Below are 18,162 nucleotides of genomic sequence, written 5' to 3'. Positions count from 1 at the left end.
AAGTATTCTTGTACGGCTGGCAAAGTGGACTTGGCGGTTTGAAAGATCTTGTTCATTCCAGACACCACTAGTAAGTGACAGAGTCAGAATTCCAACTCAGACCTTTTTTACCGCGGAGCCTCTCTCCGACCACTACCAACAGTCCCCCCATCCAGCCCGTGTCGGAATCATCGGGAATATGTGTTACAGGTCCAGGTTCTGGGAAACCTACCCAGAGCCCTCTGTGAGGAAACCAGCTGTCAGTTTGAACTTGGGCGGTGAGACTGGCTTGAAGTATCCTCTAATCCAACGGAGATCATTGCACAGGCTAACTGACAACGTGCGGAGAGAGCTGGCATTAAAACTCTGACCGGTGTGGGCAAGAGTAATGACCGAGGCCAAATTCTCTGCCACCCTCCCACCTCCAGTTTAAATGAAAAATGCTAAGGGAATTAGAGTTAAGAGGTAGACGGAAGAGGGAAGAGAAAGCCTGTGAAGGGAAGCAAGCGATGAGAGAGTGACAATGGCCTTATGGACACAGTGACCCGTGATGCAGTAGTAAGATAGCAATGTCCTGGAGCCAACTTGCAGCCTGGACAATGACTGTTCTTAGCTTCTGTTGAGATCTGTCTGCTCTCCCCCATCAACTCTCCTGTGATCTAAATAATCATTGGTCGCTTCTTCCTTGAACCAGATCTATTTGGCCGAGCTGACACAACCCCTGTGTTTTTGGCTCTTTGAGTTTTTTGTTTGTTTGTTTTTTACAGAAAGAGGTCTAAGCTTTCTTAGTAGCCTTCCCACCGGTCTTTGTGCATTTATACTGCCCACCTCTCTACGCTATTCTTCACATACAAGCTACGGTGATTTTTTTTCAAAAAGGAAATCTAACTTTATTACCCTCCTTGCTTAAAAACCACAAACGCTTTCCTGTCCTTGTGGCCTAGAGTGAAAATCTCCTACCGTGGCCTCCCAGCTCCTGCATGGTCTTAACCACCATGCCTTCTCTTCTTCCTCAGGTGGGGCCTCACTCCCCACCAGCCTCTCCGGTCCAGCCACACTGGCCTTTCCTTTAGTCCCTCCTGATCACCACACTCCCCACTGCCCCTGAAATTAGTACAGGCTATTCCTTCTGCCCACAATGCGGATCCTTTGACTTTTCATCTACTTAACTCCTACTCCTCATCCAGCATCACTTCCCCTGGGACACCTCCCTGGTCTCCCTGGCTGATACCAATCTCCTAGCATCCTCTTGCATGGTAGTGTTCCCAGGTGTGACTTTTTTGCATGATCACTTGATTAATATGTCTTTCCCACTAAGCTGTCTGAGATCAGGCTCCATGTCTGGTTTTGTTCACTGTTGTGTCCCCAGCACCTTGTAGAGTGCCTGGCCTATCGTAGGCACTCAAACGTTTGTTGGATGCATGAATGGTTTAATGTTTACATACAATAACACCAGCAAAAGGCTCTTCTAAAAGTGCCTTATATAGTTGTCATGGAGTGAATGACAATAGTAACAGTGGGCAAGTGACTGTTGCTTAGGAAGGACCAACACACAACAGGCAAGCAGAGTATGTGTGGCTGTATGCACAGTACCCAGGACCAAGCCCTCCACTTGGAAGGGGACCCCAGTCTTTCTGCAGCCCCAACATCCACTTTAGCGCCTAGGAAAATGCCCAAAAGGTCAGTGACGCGTGGCTCTCCTTTAATGAGTTTTATTTAAGCCTGCAGGTGCATTTCCCAAGAGATCCTGTCAACCTGATGGCCAAGAAATTGCGAATTTGGTGCTTATTACCCACCCCAATCCAGCTTTAAATTGAATTGGGGAAGCAAAGGGAACAAATGTGCAGCCTTGATTGCAAACTGAAAAGATGATACAATCAACACAAATATCTTTGATTGCCTCTTGAGAAACATTTGTGAATCAAAACTAGCAATGATTTTAACTGTGGAACAAATACTTGCAGATTATCCGTGACAGAGGGAAATTGATTCATATCATTCAAATGTGTCAAATTATGGCTAATAAATGAAAAATAATCTTTCTCATGTAATTTTATTTAGATGTCCTGTAGTTCAAAACACTTTCTTAAACACTTCACAAGTGCTAGGCAGTACTCTGCTAGGTGGAGGTGGGAGGTGGGGAGGGGAAGATTTTGAGATAAACTGCACAGCTCTTGCCTTCAAAGTTCTCACAGACTAATGGAGGAGATCATGACAATAGAAAATAGCACAAGTCATGTTGCAAGTATACTATATGTATGCAAAGTAAAAAGATAGCACATTATATGAAGGGGATGATAAGGGTGCAAAGTTTCTAGAAAACTAAGAGGAACTCACCAAGAAGACCATAAAAGGTATAAAATATCAGAGTCCAGCTTCCTAATTTTACAAACAAGAAAAATGAGGCCCCCAAGGTGATGAGATCTTGACTAGTTAATGCCAAAACAAGATCTTCAACCCAAAAATTTTCTTTAAGGGGTTGTCTAAGATACGACCAAGAACTATTGTTCTTACTGGCTCTCTCAAAAGCCATCGGGGTTGAAATATGGAGCAAATTTTGATTTGCAACTTGTAAAGGAGTGAGTTTCATCTTCCTGCCTCCTATCTGGCCCCTTATCCAATCTTTTTCTGATACATCAGGTGGAACAACTTCCCCAAATGCAAACGTGATCATGCCATTCCCTTCCTTCCCACTGCCCTTAGGATAACGCCCAGAGTCCTTCGTAGGATTCAGCAGGCTCTGGCCCTGGCCCTTGACTGCAGCCTCCCCTTCCACCACCATCTGCGTCCTTTTCCGGGTTCTAGCCACTCTGTGCTTCCTTTGGTTCTTTGATCATGGCCTGCCTTCTCCCATTTCAGGGCCTTAATGCACATTGTTTCCTCTGCCTGGAACACTCTTCCTCCTTCTTCACCTACTGCTCAGATAAAATGCCATTACTCGGACCTGTAGACTGGGTTAGTTCTTCCCTGCCCTCTGTAAATGCTCTGCCAGTCCTCTGTATTGAATTACGTGTTTGAAGTCTGCTTTCTGCACTAGACTTTAAGCCCCAAGAGTGCAGGAACATGTCTCCGTCATTCATGATGTATCCTCTCCCCCCAGCAGAGGACCTAGACTCTTAGGTAGGCTCAGCTCCTGGGGCACATAAATAAACTCCAAATCCTTAGTGTTTTATGGAACAAGAAGTTATTTTCTTTTTCTTTCTCATGTGACAGTCCGGAGTGGGGATTCCAGGTCTGTGGCAGACTGACCCCATGTAGCCATGTAGGGACCCAGAATAAGGACGCTTGTGGTTTCAACATGTGGGTTCCAAGGTGTCCTCGATAATTTCTGTGTTAGTCAGCTGGAAATAAGAGAGAACAGAGAAGAGCTCACATGAAAGGTGATCACTCTTTTCTACTCCTTTCCCATTGGAGGGAATTTAGTCATGTGGTTACATGAATGCAAGAAAGACCAGGATGTGTGGGCGAGGCACGTTCAAGCGCTTCTTTCCTATGTGGCCAGGAGGAAATGGAGTTTGCAAGACAGATGGCTGCTGCACTAGAAGGTTCAGTGAAAGCTTACTGAAAATAAGTTGATTTTTAAATCATTGTATTGCTTTACTTTCAACGCAGAGATGAATACCCAGTCTCCAAAATCCTTATGTTTCTTTCATTTTGTTGGCAGCATTTCAGTATCCAAACAACTGGCTTCAGTGAAAGGTAAGACTTGGAGTGACTGGGATGTGTGTATTTCCCCTCTACCATGATAGTGCACCGGGAGTTAAAAAGAACAGGACGGCAAAGGATGCCAGAAATGTAAGAGACCTTGTGGACAAATCATCAAATACCCATGTTCTTTTTATAGAACTCTTTTGAGAACTGAAGTCCAGTGATAAGAATTAGTTTGCCCCAAGTTAGTCCATTAAAGGCCAAGCTGAAAGCATGGATCCCATGACTCCTAATTCAGTGTTCTTCCCACACGTGCAGTTGCCTGTCTATGGGTAGCATCCTCCGGAGCAAGACCATCCAGAGCAAGACCATCAATATCTAACTCGTGAATGGTCACTGGAACTCAGAATGCAAACAACCCCCAGCTGCCCCTTGTTGGTCGAGTGAAAACAGTGTTGCCAACTCTCAAAATAGAAATACTTACACTCAGAATTCAACTTTATAGGTAAAATATCTTTAGAACTAACATATTGTTCTTTCTGTGGTAATATTAAGAAAAACCCCCACTCATATACTTGGATCATTATCTTATTCCAAAATCTGTGGCTTTAAAATGTTCACAGAATGACCAGCATAAACTTGGATATGACTATATTGAAACTGTTTTTCTTCCTAAATGGCTGGCCAACATCTCCAAAGGAGACTTGGTATTTTTACTGAAATAAATCTCCATCTTGATGGAACAATTGTTTTTATACTATGACAACAGAAAACCTATTCTGTTTTACAATATACACAATTTCGGACACTCGTGATAATTGTCCCGCATTTCTAATACAACTTATCCCTTCTAGGAAGTTGAGGGGAGTAGTAACTTTCCATCACCCTCCCTGCCCCTGAACACACACACACACGTGTGCACCATTCTTAGCACCAGATTCCTAGCATTGGACCATTGGGCCACATTTATTCCCATGTCCTAAAAAAACACAGGATAAACATGGCTCAACTTCCCAGAATGTGTTTTATTCAATGCAAGTAGTTCTAAACGTTATCCACTGAAATAAGGCAGGGATCGAGGATGAAGTAGAGGTCAGTGAGAACCCACATTTTCTCTGCTGGCTACTTGGGCGTATGCCCTTGACCTCTTGAGGGTGGGAGTGGGGAACGAGTACATCTCTGCCTCTAGCATCCAAAGCAGTTTCGTGGCAGAAAAGTTTGAGAAGCACTGGAGTATTGGGGAAACTACTGACCTAGAGAGAAAAAAAGAGACCCGGTTTTTATTCTTGCCGCACACTACCTGCGTGAACTTGGACAGACCACTTCTCTCCCATGGGTCTCCATTGCTCCATTTGCAAAAATAACTGCTACTAGGAAAAGTTCTAAAATGAGGGGATTCTGACACCTTGCTGTACTGAGAGTTGTGTTCCTGTGACACTAATGTGTCAGGTACTTGCTAGATCCAGTGTCTAGATCTGTGTCCCACGTTCCACGGCAGGTGAGGAGAAAGAGGCAGAGGATTGCCCTGAAGTTCCAGTCGGCTCAGTCCAACACACGTACACTAAGGCCCACAACACTCCAGGGCCTGGGAATGAGCGTACAGATAAATAAAATGTAGTAACTGCCCTTGGGAGTGTGCAGTCTACAACTGTTCCGTCCAATAGAGCAGCCACTAGGCACATGAAGGTACCGAGCACTGAAATGTGTGTAATAGATAAGTCAGATTTAAGAGACTTAATATAAAAAAAATGGAGCCTGTTTCAATAATTTGTTTAGATGGATTACATATTGAAATTATATTTTAAAAAATTTTTTAATGTTTCTTTTTGAGAGAGGGAGAGAGAGCGTGAGCAGGGGAGGGGCAGAGAAAGAGAGGGAGACACAGAATTGGAAGCAGGCTCCAGGCTCTGTGTTGTCAGCACAGAGCCTGACATGGGGCTCAAAGTCACCACATCATGCCCTGAGCCAAAGTCAGACACTTAACCGACTGAGCCACCCAGGTGCCCCAAATGATAATATTTTTAATACACTGGGTTAAATAAAATGTGTTATGAAAATAATTTTGTATGTTTCCTTTTACTCTCTTAATGTGGCTACCAGAAATGTTTAGATTATCATTACGGCTCACATTACATTTCTCTTGGACAGCACTGACCTAGAAGGAAATTTAGATAGCTGAAGAGTGTTCTAGTGTGAGGGTTATGATAAATGTATGTCTGGGGAAATCGAGAAGCCCAGAAGAGGGACCTGTTGCCCAATCTGGGGGTGTCAGAAAGAGTCGTACAGAATACACTGCCTGAAAAACAATATCTAAAGGCAGTGTACATCATGGGGAGGGACCAGACTGTGTGACCTCGAGCAAGCTACCTAACCTTGCTGTCCCTCAGTTTTCTCCTCTATAGAGTGGGGATGATACGGGAACCTACCTACGAAGGCTGATGTAAGAATTAAGTGAGTTGAACCCTGTATATCCTACAGAGGAGGGGCTGACACGTAGAATATCAGCTCCGTGATCATTCGTTTACAACTGTCCTCCAGAACGCAAGCACCAGGAAATTAGAATGTCTCCACTGCTGTTGTTCACGGTTCTATCCCCAGAAGTAAGACAGAGCCTGGCAATAAATATTTGCCAAAAAGTACTTGTTGGGAGAACAGAGTAAGGGGACTACACACAGTTTAGTATTATCAAAGCGTAAGAAGCAAGAGCGGAAATAACAGGAGAGGTCGACATGAAGTACCTGGTTTAACACCCTCTCCGATACACCCCTTCCAGAGGCAAGAAAGCTGATAAAAGACACCAAAAGAGAAACATCAAGCCCTTGCATTTTTATTAGGACTTAGCCCTTTACAATATGCTTTCACATATTTGCTCGCAACTCTGTGAGGCAGACGGGAATTAAAAGGCAACACGCTGGGTTTAGTAAGGGAAGAACCCAGCCATAAAAACAGAAAAACAAAACCTCTCGCAAAGTATCATCGGTGTTGGTAAGGTAACCAGAGTACCTTGTTAACTTTCATGTGTGATGTTTTCTAGTTCAGTTTTTACTATGAACATATGCTATTTTATAGTCAGGACAAAAACTGCCTGCCGGGTTCAAAAGAATAGAGGAGAAGGAAAGATGAGTTGGCTAGTCCAGATGGAGTCCCCATCTAGAAGGCAGCCAGACGTCGAGTTCCTCGAAGGGTTGGAAAATGTCTGGTTCCACAGCCTCCACGGAGGTGGCCTTATAAAGAGATATTCCAAAGTGGCAGATCTTTCTCTGGTCTTTGAAATCAGACTTTCAAATGTTTCCTCTGCCACTTCTGAGCGATGTGACCTTAAAACTCTTAATCTCTCCATGTGTCAGTTTCCAATATGTAAAATTGAGACACAAATCACACTTACCTCTGTGGGTTTTACTAAGCATTAAATAAGATTAAGTGTGAAAGGCACCTGGCATGCAATAAACAAGGAAGGTGTCTGTCATTATTTGCAAGCCCACTCCAGACTGGAAATACACCCCTTCCTCACCAGAAAGAGCCTGGAGAATAGAGCAGCTCATAGTAAAGCCTCCCCTAATTTATTCTTGGTTATTAATTAATGAAGCAACTGGTCAAAATTACAGAAGGAATGTTTACCTCTTAAGGAATTAAGGTATTTCCTCTAAGCAATTTGCTTCTTAAAGACAGAATGAATGGAGTCTATTTTTTGGCCACTTAAGTTCAAGGTTACCGCCATATAGCGTCCCACCTCCTCAAGCACACACCCCAGGAAAGACAGACCCAAGCTAGAGGAATAGCTCATCTCCATGGATTTCGACGAGCCGCAGAGTGTTGGGGAATCGAGAAGCATCTCCATTCTGACTGTGGGTGTCAGGGATGTGACAGAGGTGAAGGGAAGAGGTGGCTAAGGATGGGGGAGAGGGGGAGAGGGGGAGAAAAAGCTAACAATAAAATCCAAAGAAGCAGAGAATGTTCTGAGGTTGGCATTCTAGGCCAGATGGAGGCCCAGCCACTGGGTGAGCAGACAGAAGTGGGAAATGTCAAGCAGAACCATAGGCAGGTAAGACTGAGCATCGGGAATGAGGGAAGAAATCAGGGACTAAGAAGCTAAGGACATAGATTTGGCAGACACTCATCCCATGAATATATGTGAAGCATGTACCATTTGCCAGGCATTTTTCTAAAGATTCCAGGTGCCACAGAGCAGAAGACAGGCAGAGGGGAAAAAAAAAAAATCTCTGCAGGAGGCTTATGTTTTTGACCAGGATTCAAATTCAAGTTCTGCCACTTACTAGCGGTGGGTCCCCAGCGAGGTCACATCCTTGCTTCATCTGTAAAGTGCTATGACGATGGAGATACATACTGTGTAGCTGAACTGGAAGAGTCGACACAGTAAATACAGCAATTCTCGTCAAATTTCTGCTAAAGCTTGAGCGCCCGGGTGGCTCAGTCGGTTAAGCGTCAGACTCTTGGTTTCATCCCAGGTCACGATCTCACGGTTCATGAGGTGAAGCCCCACATTCAGCTCTGTGCTGACAGCATGGAGCCTGTTTGAGATTCTCTCTCTCCTCTCTCTCTGCCCCTCCCTGAGCACTCTCCCTCTCTCTCAAAATAAATAAATAAACTTAAAAAAAATTCTCTTAAGGCTTACTGCAAGTCATAAATAATATACATGGAAAGCCCTAAAATAGCCAAAATAATTTTGAAAAAGAAGAAAGTGGGGGACTCACTCTCCTCCATATTAAGGTTTACTATATGGCTACTGGAATCAAATGTGATATTGACAGAGGGACAGATGTACAGATCAATGAAACAGAACGGGAAACCCAGACACTGACCCATACGAATATGCCCAACTGACGTTTGACAAAGATGCGAAGCAATTCAGCAAAGGAAGTATAGCATTTTCAACACCTGATGTGGAAAGCAACTGGTCCTCCGCCGGTTAAAAACCTGAACCTCCACCTAAGCCTTACACCTTCTAGAAACATGAACTCAGAATGGGCCATGGATTTAAACATTTTTTTTTTTTCAACGTTTATTTATTTTTGGGACAGAGAGAGACAGAGCATAAACGGGGGAGGGGCAGAGAGAGAGGGAGACACAGAATCGGAAACAGGCTCCAGGCTCTGAGCCATCAGCCCAGAGCCCGACGCGGGGCTCGAACTCCCGGACCGTGAGATCGTGACCTGGCTGAAGTCGGACGCTTAACCGACTGCGCCACCCAGGCGCCCCTGGGCCATGGATTTAAATGTAGACCATACAATGACAAAACTTTTAACTTTACATAGGACAACTCTTTCAGAAGAGGAAGCATTGATAAATCAGACTTGATAAAAATTGGAAACAATTCCTCCACAAAAGATCTCAAAGGATTAAAAACCCAACAGTTTATGAACTGGGAGAAAATGTTTGCAAAGAAAAGTCTGATGCCTTTCTATGGGCTGTAAGCTCTCCGTGGTCTTGTTCTCCTTTCTTAACCAAACCTCCTTCTTCTGGGTTTCAGTCACAGCTGTCTCCTTTCAGCTCTCCCGATGTGCCACACTCCTTCTGATCCGAGCCCTCACTATTCTGCTTGAGCTTGGGACATTCGGCACAACCCTAATCCTAGCCTGACTACCCCACCCCACCCCACCCCAACCCTTTTACATGGCAGGATCCCTCTCATCCATTAGGTCTTAGCTTAATGTGCATCTACTCACAGAGACATCCAAGACCAGCTATCTAAGTAGGTTTCCTCCCAGATGTAATTTTTTTTTTACTGTTTTATTCATTTCTTGAGGGAGAGAGAGAGACAGAGCATGAGTGGGGGAGGGGCAGAGAGAGAGGGAGACACGAATCTGAAGCAGGCTCCAGGTCCTAAACTGTCAGCACGGAGGGGCTTGAACTCACAAAAGGTGACCCGAGCCATAGTCAGATGCTTAACCAAGTGAACCACCCAGGCACCCCCCAGATGTATTTTTTAAGTTTTCTTCTGTTTCTGTGCCTTTTTTGCCTCATACATCACAAGCTGTAAATCCATGTTATATATGTATATAGAGAAATAATTATTGAATGTATATAAAAGCAAATACATGCATAAGCACTTATCTTATTGATTATTACTTATTATCTCATTAGATTGTAAAGTATATTGTAAAAGAGCAGAGGCCACATCTGGGTACTGAGTGGGAATATATTAGAAATATAGTGGGTGCTCAATACAAAAGTTGCGTTATTCTGTCTGATCGTCATTCTTTGTATAAACAATTGTTGCATAGTACCTGGGTTAAAAATGGTAGGATTTTGTTTTTCTTTTCTTCTTATTCATTCATTAAATGGCATGTCCTAGCACCTACTATATAACAGGACTTTGTGTTGGTCACTGGGAATACAGTGATGAAGAAAGATATGATTCCCTGGCCTCACAGGGCTTGCAATGTAGTTGAGAAGAAAGTCCATTAAAAATGCAGTAACTGGGGCCCTGGGTGGCTCAGTCGGTTCAGCGTCCTACTTCAGCTCGGGTCATGATCACGTAGTTTGTGGGTTTGAGCGTCACGTCAGGCTCTGTGCTAACAGCTCGGAGACTGGAGCCTGCTTCGGATTCTGTGTCTCCCTCTCTCTCTCTCTCTCTCTGCCTCTCCCCTAGTCGTGCTCTGTGTGCATGTGTGTCTCTCTCAAGAATAAATATTTAAAAAGGTTTTTTTTAATATGGTAACTATAACATGAGAGAAGTTCTATAATAGAGGATGTGTTAGAGCCTCAGAGGACAGAGAACATACAAATTTTTTTGCTGTATCTTGTGTAGTTCTCAGTGTCCACTGGGTGCTACCCACTAGAAAGGAATGAGTTAGCATCACCCTTTCAGGGAGTTTAAACCAGAGAAACCAGCTGGGAAATCAGTATGTTTGAGGCCTTAGGTCAAAGAGGTCCCTTATCCATCATGATATCAAGGAGCTTGTTTTAACTGCTATTCTCCTTTATCACACTGGCCTGAAGTGATGCTTTGATTGACATCGAATATAAACTCCGCAAGAGCAGGACTCTGTCTTACTCACTGTGGTACCCTCAGTGCCAGGGACTGAGCCTAGTATCAAGCAGGTGCCCTTTAAATATTTTGCAGATCAAAAAACCAACTGTGAGAGAGGTGAGGTGTTTTCCCAAGGTCACATGACAAGCAGGTGGTAAATCTTATCCTGATTCTACTAATTCTTATTGCTCCCGAAGGAACTTTTGTTTCAATTATTTAAGGACCTGGTGTCAGATGTCCCTACATCCCACTCCCAGATAGGGGGCAAAGAGTGCAAGGGCAGGGCCACATTGACATACATCTTCCAACCCTGCTCATCCCAGTTCCCTCGGAAAATACAACCCTGTGTCTGGGGAAGAACCATTTCTAACCTAGACTACATCATTGTACGTTTCTTCCCTCACAGCTCTCAGGAAGGGCTCAGATCTGGAAAAGGCCATTGCTACCATTGCTCTGATTTTCAGAAACTCTTCTGACCCTGATGGTAAACTTGGAAAAGCTACTGCCAAAAATCTGCTGCAAACCCAATTTAGGAATTTCACGGAGGTGAGAAAATGAACAGGCATGAAGAAACGGGGGCCACGCCATACTGGGTGGCCCAAAGAACCAACAACTCCAGCGAAAGGGCCCTATTATGTTGTTTCATTCAACAAATGTTTAATGAACACCTACCATTTGCCAGGAAGTGAACTGAGCACTGAAGTTAATGCAGTGAACAAGCTAAAAATCCAGCAGAGTAGAGAGGTGCCTGGGTGGTTCAGTTGGTTAAGCGTGGGACTCTTGATTTTAGCTCAGGTCATGATCTCATGGTTTTGTGAGTTCAAGTCCCGTAGCAGGTTCTGTGCGGGTAGCGCAGACCCTGCTTGGGATTCTCTGTCTCTCCCTCTCTCTCTGCCCATCCCCCACTCATGCTGTTTCTCTCTCTCTCTCTCTCAAAATAAATAAGCTTCAAAAAAAACCTAGCAGAGTAGAGAGATCTGCTGAAAAGGTCATTAGAAATATGCAAATAACCATGAAACAGTATGGCATGCATTGAAAGAGTAAAACAGAGGGACCATCTTGGGGCAGTCAGTCAAAGAAGCTCTCCTGGAAAATAAAGGTATAGCTGAGATCTGAAGAGTGAGCAAGAGTTAGTTTTGCAAGGGAGGAGGGTGGGCACTGAGAACGTAGCATTCCAAGCAGAGGCAATGGCATATGCAAATCCTGTAAGGCAGGTCAAAGATCTGGGAGAGCCGAGAAGGGAAAGGAAAGTAGGAAGAACTAGGCGATGAGGCTGAGAAGGTGGAGAGAAGCAAAATTACAAAGGCATAGCCTGAGAGCAGGAGGAAGCCAGGAATGTTTCTAAATCAAGGGTGAAGAAATTACATCACCTGCAGATGGGATTGGGGTAGGGGTCGGGGTGGGGGTGGGGGTGGGGGTGGGACAAAGAAAGTGTCTGTGAGGAAGCACTCCAAACAGAGGCCAATGATGTTGGGACTAGGGTGCTGAACAGGAGAGACATCTGGAAGGTGGAATGAACAGGATCCGATAACTGACTGGCTATAGGGTTGAAGGACAGGAGGAGCAAATTATGACACCCCAGTTTCCGACTGTGGGAAGAAATGGGTGGTGGCCTCATTTCCAGAGAAGTCAAAGATTGGGGAATAAGCATATTTGAGGTGAGGTGGGGTGGGAGGCGAAATGATGAGTTCCATCAGAATTTGTCAATTTTAAGATGTCCATGAAACATTCCGGAGGAGAAACAGAGCAACAGGACATATGACTTGGGAGGTCAGAATAGAGATTTGTGTTCGCAATTCAGAAGTCAGAGTTAGCAGTAGACGAACAGTCACTGACCTGAAGGGAGTGACCTAAATTACCTAGAGGTGTATTTTCCAACCTTCAGTCATTTGAATACCTCCTTCAATATCTTTCCCATATCTGCCTAGAGTCTGTATTACAATTCACTTAGAACTTTTCTTCTTTAAGTTAACTTTCTTTTTAAATAAATTTATTTTATAAGAATACTTTATCACTGAGGCACCTGGGGGGCCCAGTTGGTTAAGCACCCGACTCTTCATTTGGGCTCAAGTGATGATCTCACTGTTCGTGAGTTTGAGCCCCGCATTGGGCTCTGCAGTCAGGGCACTGCCTGTTTGGGATTCTCTCTCTCTCTCCCTCTCATTCTCCCCCACCTGCTGTCTGTCTGTCTGTGTGTCTCTCTCTCTCAGTAAATAAACTTAGAATTATCTCTTTTTAATAACATCACTATTCTAAGTGTTAATTCAATGGGTAAGAGTGGAAGGTAGTAAAAGAATAGATGACTACTAACTTGTATTTAATAGTTCATCCTGCCTCGCCTAAAACTGCGTTACACTCTACAAGCATACTTAGGGAAATGCTGGCTGAGGGGACATGCATAAGAAGAAAAGAGGGGTTCGTACAGAGTCTAGACCACCAATATTTATTAGTAGGTAGAGCAAGAAAAAGACTTAAAGCAGTCTCTAAAGTTCTATGGGTGTTCGGAGATACTACGAAAATAAGTACTATAATTCCATGAAAATATAAATGTATTGGCTCTAGCATATGACAGTTATATCTGGTGTCATTCACTGGGGGAAGGTGGGCCAAGGGGACAATTTCCTGTGAATCTTGGATTATTTCAAAAGACTGTGTGAGAAATCGACTTTTTTTTTTTATTCCACAAATAAAGTGATTTTATAAAAACTCAATTTCCTTAGAACAGAGAATAGAATGTGGTTCCCAGGGGGAGGGGGAGGGGGAGGAGGAAGTGAACTGATAGAGGTCAAAGGGTACATATTTTCTTTCTTTCTTTTTTTTTTTTAATTTTATTTATTTTGAGAGAGAGACAGCGAGCGGGGTAGGGGCAGGGAGAGGGAGAGAGAATCCCAAGCAGCAGCCGTGCTGTCAGTGCAAAGCCCATTTTGGGGCTCAAACTAGCCAACCATGAGATTATGACCCGAGCCAAGCTCAAGGGTCATTTAACCGACTCAGCCATCCAGGCTCCCAAAGAGTACACATTTTCAATTTCAGGAAGAATAAGTATTATTTGTATGATTATTTGATTTTTTTTTTTCTTTTAAGAAAAATCTTTGTAGCCAGAAGTATCAGGCAAGAATTTGCCAAGTGGTAAAAAGTTCTGGGGAGCCTTTAAGGAAAGCGTGGGTGAAGAAATCCTATAACACTTGCCTACATCAGAGGCCAAACGAGATGACACATTCTAGAAAGAAAAAGACCTCATACTTGGTGGCTGGGCAGATCTTCAGGGAGCTTTTCACAAGTATGAAAATGAGGACCTAGTGGATGGTCATCCTGATGTACAATCGCACCACCTACCCCCCAGACCCCATGTAAGGGGACAGTTCCCAGGCCCCCGTGGATGCCTGAGACCACAGACAGTACAGAAGCCTCTCTAGACTGCTTTTCCTTATGCATACACGCCTATGATAAAGTTTCCTTCATAAATTAGATGCTGTAAGAGACTCCTAACAATAATAATAAAATAGAACAATGACAATATACTCTAGTAGAAGTTACGTGAACGTGGTCTCTCTCTCAAAATACCTTATCGTACTGTAGTCACCCTTCCGGTGGGCATGTGAGATGATAAAATGCCACGTGACTGAGAGGAAGGGAGGTAAATGATGTAAGCACTGTCATGTCAACTTAGGCTTCCACTGACCTTCTGATGATCATCAGAAGGAGAATGGTTGCTTCCAAATCCCAGTTGACCCAGGCAACTCAAACTGTGCAAAGAGAAACCTCAGACGAGGGGGTTCCTGCTGTAATTCACCATCCCCTCTGAGAACAGCCAAGGGTAAAAGAAAGTTAAAGCCAAATCATGTCCCTCAATATAGATTAAACTTGAGAGAGGCAGACAATTTCTGGATCTCCAGCAGCAGACCTATCCAGGCCTCATGTGAAGTGCTGTTCTCTGCTCAAGATGACAGAAAGCAGAAGCCATATTTCAGGGGACTCTAGGACATTCTCAGTATTAATAGTGGTAACTTTAAGGAGAAAACATGGAGAGTAATGTCAGGATGCTGCCTTGGACCTAGCACCCAGCTCTGTGAGACTCCTCAGGGCAGGTAGGGGCACACAGGTCAACGGCAAAAGACCACAGCCCCTTAATGACTAACTGGGCTTTCTCCTACATCCCTATGTGGAGCTCTCTGGTTAACTGAGATGGCACTTTGGGCTGAGGCCTGGGTTCTGAGAGGAACATCTCCTTTCTCACAAGCCTAACGTAATTTGGGGGGATCTTAACACTCTATAGTCAGTCAGATAAAATAAAACTGAGCATTTATACGCACTGATAAGAAGATACAGAAACAAGACGGCTGATCAGGCCCCAAGAGAACTACCTGGGCCAGCTCCCAGGTACTTAAAATACATAGAGAAAAAAGAGAGAAGATCTACAGCCGCCTCTGACCTTTGAGCAGTGTGTCCTTCCACTAGTAAGTAGTCCTGTCTCTGCCGTGGGCCCCACCATGTCCACAGAGCACTCAGCTGTCATGGAGCGAGGCAGGGGAAACTCTTTTTGCCTTCACTGTTAGGTGTGACCTCTTGAGGACAACCAGCCTGGAGAGACAAGAATGGTCTAGTCGGTAAGAGGAATGTATCATCTTCCTAAAGTGCTTTAGTCATTGCTGTGATGGCTTTTTACAGCTAGCACATGGCTGAGCATTTGGGGTTGAACTAAATGCAAACACAGCCCAGAATACCAGAGAATCAAACGACCTTAATGTTGTTAATGCCACTTGGGAGGATATTTCACAGGCTGTGGTTGGAAACTAAAAAGCCTCTTCATGGATGTACTACTCACATGTTTCCCCTCAATCTATTTAGGAGGACTATGGACTTGGGTGTGATTTGTGATGAAACTGAACGCTGGACAATTTTCCAAAGCACAGATTTTTCTATGAGCATTTTTTAATTTCGTATTTCTGGACGATCTTATTGTTCATTAGAACACGGAGTGAATACCTCTCATAACAGAGATTATATGTTGAAATTGTGAAAAATGTAACACATCTGTGCTTCTAGAGAGGCAGATGGTTAGTAGTTAAGAGGTGGGCTCCAGAATCAGGCGGCCAAGACCATGAACTCTAGCTTCACACCAATAGCTGCATAGGTTGGGGCAAGTGACTTAATTCTCACTGAGTCCTTTGATGCTCATCTGTTAAGTGGGGATAATAGTCGTATATTCATAAGGTCACTGTGGAAATTCGAGGAAATAACCCATGAAAAGATTTAACACAGTGCCCCACTGGTAGCCCTGGTAACAACTTGACATGATATTGTAACTACCGTGTTATGCCATGTTACAAGAACATGTTAATAACATGTTTCTTAATTGCTTGTTATCTGTAAAACCAAGGTGGCACAATGAATTCGGTTTTTACTTATTCTTTATTCTCACAGGGACAAGAAACAAAACCAAAATACAAAGACCTCCTTTCTGAACTCGACGAGCACACTGAAAATAAGCTTGATTTTGAGGATTTCATGATTTTGCTCTTAAGCATCACTGTAACTTCAGAGTTGCTACAAAATATATGGAGTGTAAAAATCATGAAGTAAACAGCTTTAAAAATACAATCAGAGCACCTGGGTGGCTCAGTTGGTTAAGCGTTCCACTTCAGCTTGGGTCATGCTCTTGCAATTCACGAGTTCGAGCCCTGCGTTAGGCTCTGTGCTGATGGCTCAGAGCCTGGAACCTACTTTGGATTCTGTCTCCCTCGCTCTCTGCCCCTCCCCCACTCATGCTTTGTCTCTCTCTCTCTCTCTCTCTCTCTCTCTCTCAAAAATGAATAAACATTTTAAAAATTTAAATATGCAAGTAAACAAAATAATGGCAGTAGACTGTTAAATGACTGAAGACTTTTCCATTTTATTTTTAGCTAATTGAGCAATTAATCCCATGAACCTGGGATTGCCTGGGATGGTTCTGATTGCTAATATTTAGACCCAATAACTCCAAAAGTGCCTGCATACTCTCCAGGAATGTTTGAATGATCTAGTCTCTGGGTGCTTTACAATAGGATACATTTGATACCACTGGGTACCAAATTGCTTTTGCTTAGTCAATAGTGACTTAGAGCATCTTCCTTATAGTCTTTGAGTTATCACTTAATGAATGAATGAATGTTTGTTCAGCCTTTTCTGGATGGTACTGAGGATACAGTAACACCCTAGCTACATACTCTCTGCCCTCAGACATGCCTGCAGAAGTCTAGCAGAAGAGGTGGATATTTAACAATGGATGTCAATTGCATATACAGTATAATTATAACTATAAGGGCACCAGGATGCTAGAAGTGTTTATCACATTACCTGAGCTCAAAGGTCAGAGAAGCTTTACCGACATTCTGCAAAAGGCGAAACTACATGAGGGGAAAAAAAAAGATCAGTGGATGCCAAAACTGTGGGCGGGAAATGGAGTTGTCCATAAACGGGCACAAGGGAACTTTTGGGGGGGAATGGCAATGTTTCATATCTCTATTGTGGTGGTGGTTACATGACTGCCTACATTTGCCAAACTCTTAAAACTGTATGCTACAAAGGGTAATTTTGCTGTATGTGAATTATACCTAAATAAACATGACTTAAAATCCCAACACCCCAATATCCTTGTAATCTGTGTGTCAACTTTTTTTTGTCAACCAGCAACTTTTTGAGAAAAGCTTCTAAAAGTGTGTTTCAAGGACCCACATCCCCTGTGTCCACGCCTGTGTTCTTGAGTTTAAGTTATACACACACACGCACGCACGCACACAGGTCAATGCCTGAGCCTTTGAGACAGACTTTCACGAAGACTTCTACTCATTGCAAAATTATTGTAACTTCGAAAGTCCCTCCCCCTTATCTCCCCTTTTCTTCCTAGTCCAGCATGGTAAGCCTCACATACATAATGTGAAGAAACTCAGGAGGGAGACCTTCACCCCTGGTCCCACCCTGTAGTGTTCCCAATCCACCAAGATCTGACTCCTTGCTTCTTTCCACTTTCCAAACCTGAGGCATTCTTTTTTTTTTTCTAACATAACGTATTGTCAAGTTGGCTAACCTACAGTGTATAGTGTGCTCTTGGCTTTGGGAGTAGATTCCCGTGGCTCATCACTTACCACACCCAGTGCTCATCCTAACAAGTTGCCCTCCTCCATGCCCATCACCCATTTTCACCTCCCCAGCCCCGATCACGTTTTTTTGTTCTCTGTATTTAAGTTTGTTCTCTGTATTTAAGAGTCTTTTATGGTTTGCCTCCCTCTCTGAAACTATTTTTCCCCTTTCCTTTTCCCGTAGTCTTCCCAAATTCTACACATGAGTGAAAACATATGATATCTGTCCTTCTCTGACTGACTTCTTTCACTTAGCATAATGCCCTCCAGTTCCACCCAAGTTGTTGCAAATGGCAAGATTTCATTATTTTTCATTGCCGAGTAGTATTCCATTGTGTATATATCCCACATCTTCTTTATCCATTCATCAGTCAATGGACATGTTGATAGCACTGCTATAAACATTGGGGTACATGTGCCCCTATG

At 43.6% G+C, this 18,162-nt stretch overlaps 1 protein-coding gene across 1 annotated transcript; it reads left to right on the top strand.

Annotated features, from left to right (window-relative positions):
• Positions 1 to 1,508: 1,508 nt before the first annotated feature.
• Positions 1,509 to 17,248, top strand: SNTN (sentan, cilia apical structure protein). Its single transcript, XM_025916594.2, has 4 exons — positions 1,509 to 1,659; positions 3,644 to 3,678; positions 11,025 to 11,164; positions 16,043 to 17,248. Exons 1-4 carry the CDS (start codon positions 1,550 to 1,552, stop codon positions 16,199 to 16,201), a joined length of 444 nt encoding a protein of 147 aa, XP_025772379.1. The 5' UTR covers positions 1,509 to 1,549; the 3' UTR covers positions 16,202 to 17,248.
• The last annotated feature ends 914 nt before the right edge of the window (positions 17,249 to 18,162 follow it).

This window comes from Puma concolor, chromosome A2 (assembly GCF_028749965.1).
Source record: "Puma concolor isolate L17-30 chromosome A2, mPumCon1.1.hap2, whole genome shotgun sequence".
Lineage (NCBI taxonomy): Eukaryota > Metazoa > Chordata > Mammalia > Carnivora > Felidae > Puma > Puma concolor.
The sequence above is the reverse complement of the archived record's forward strand: the minus strand, read 5'-3'. Positions and strand labels throughout refer to the sequence as shown.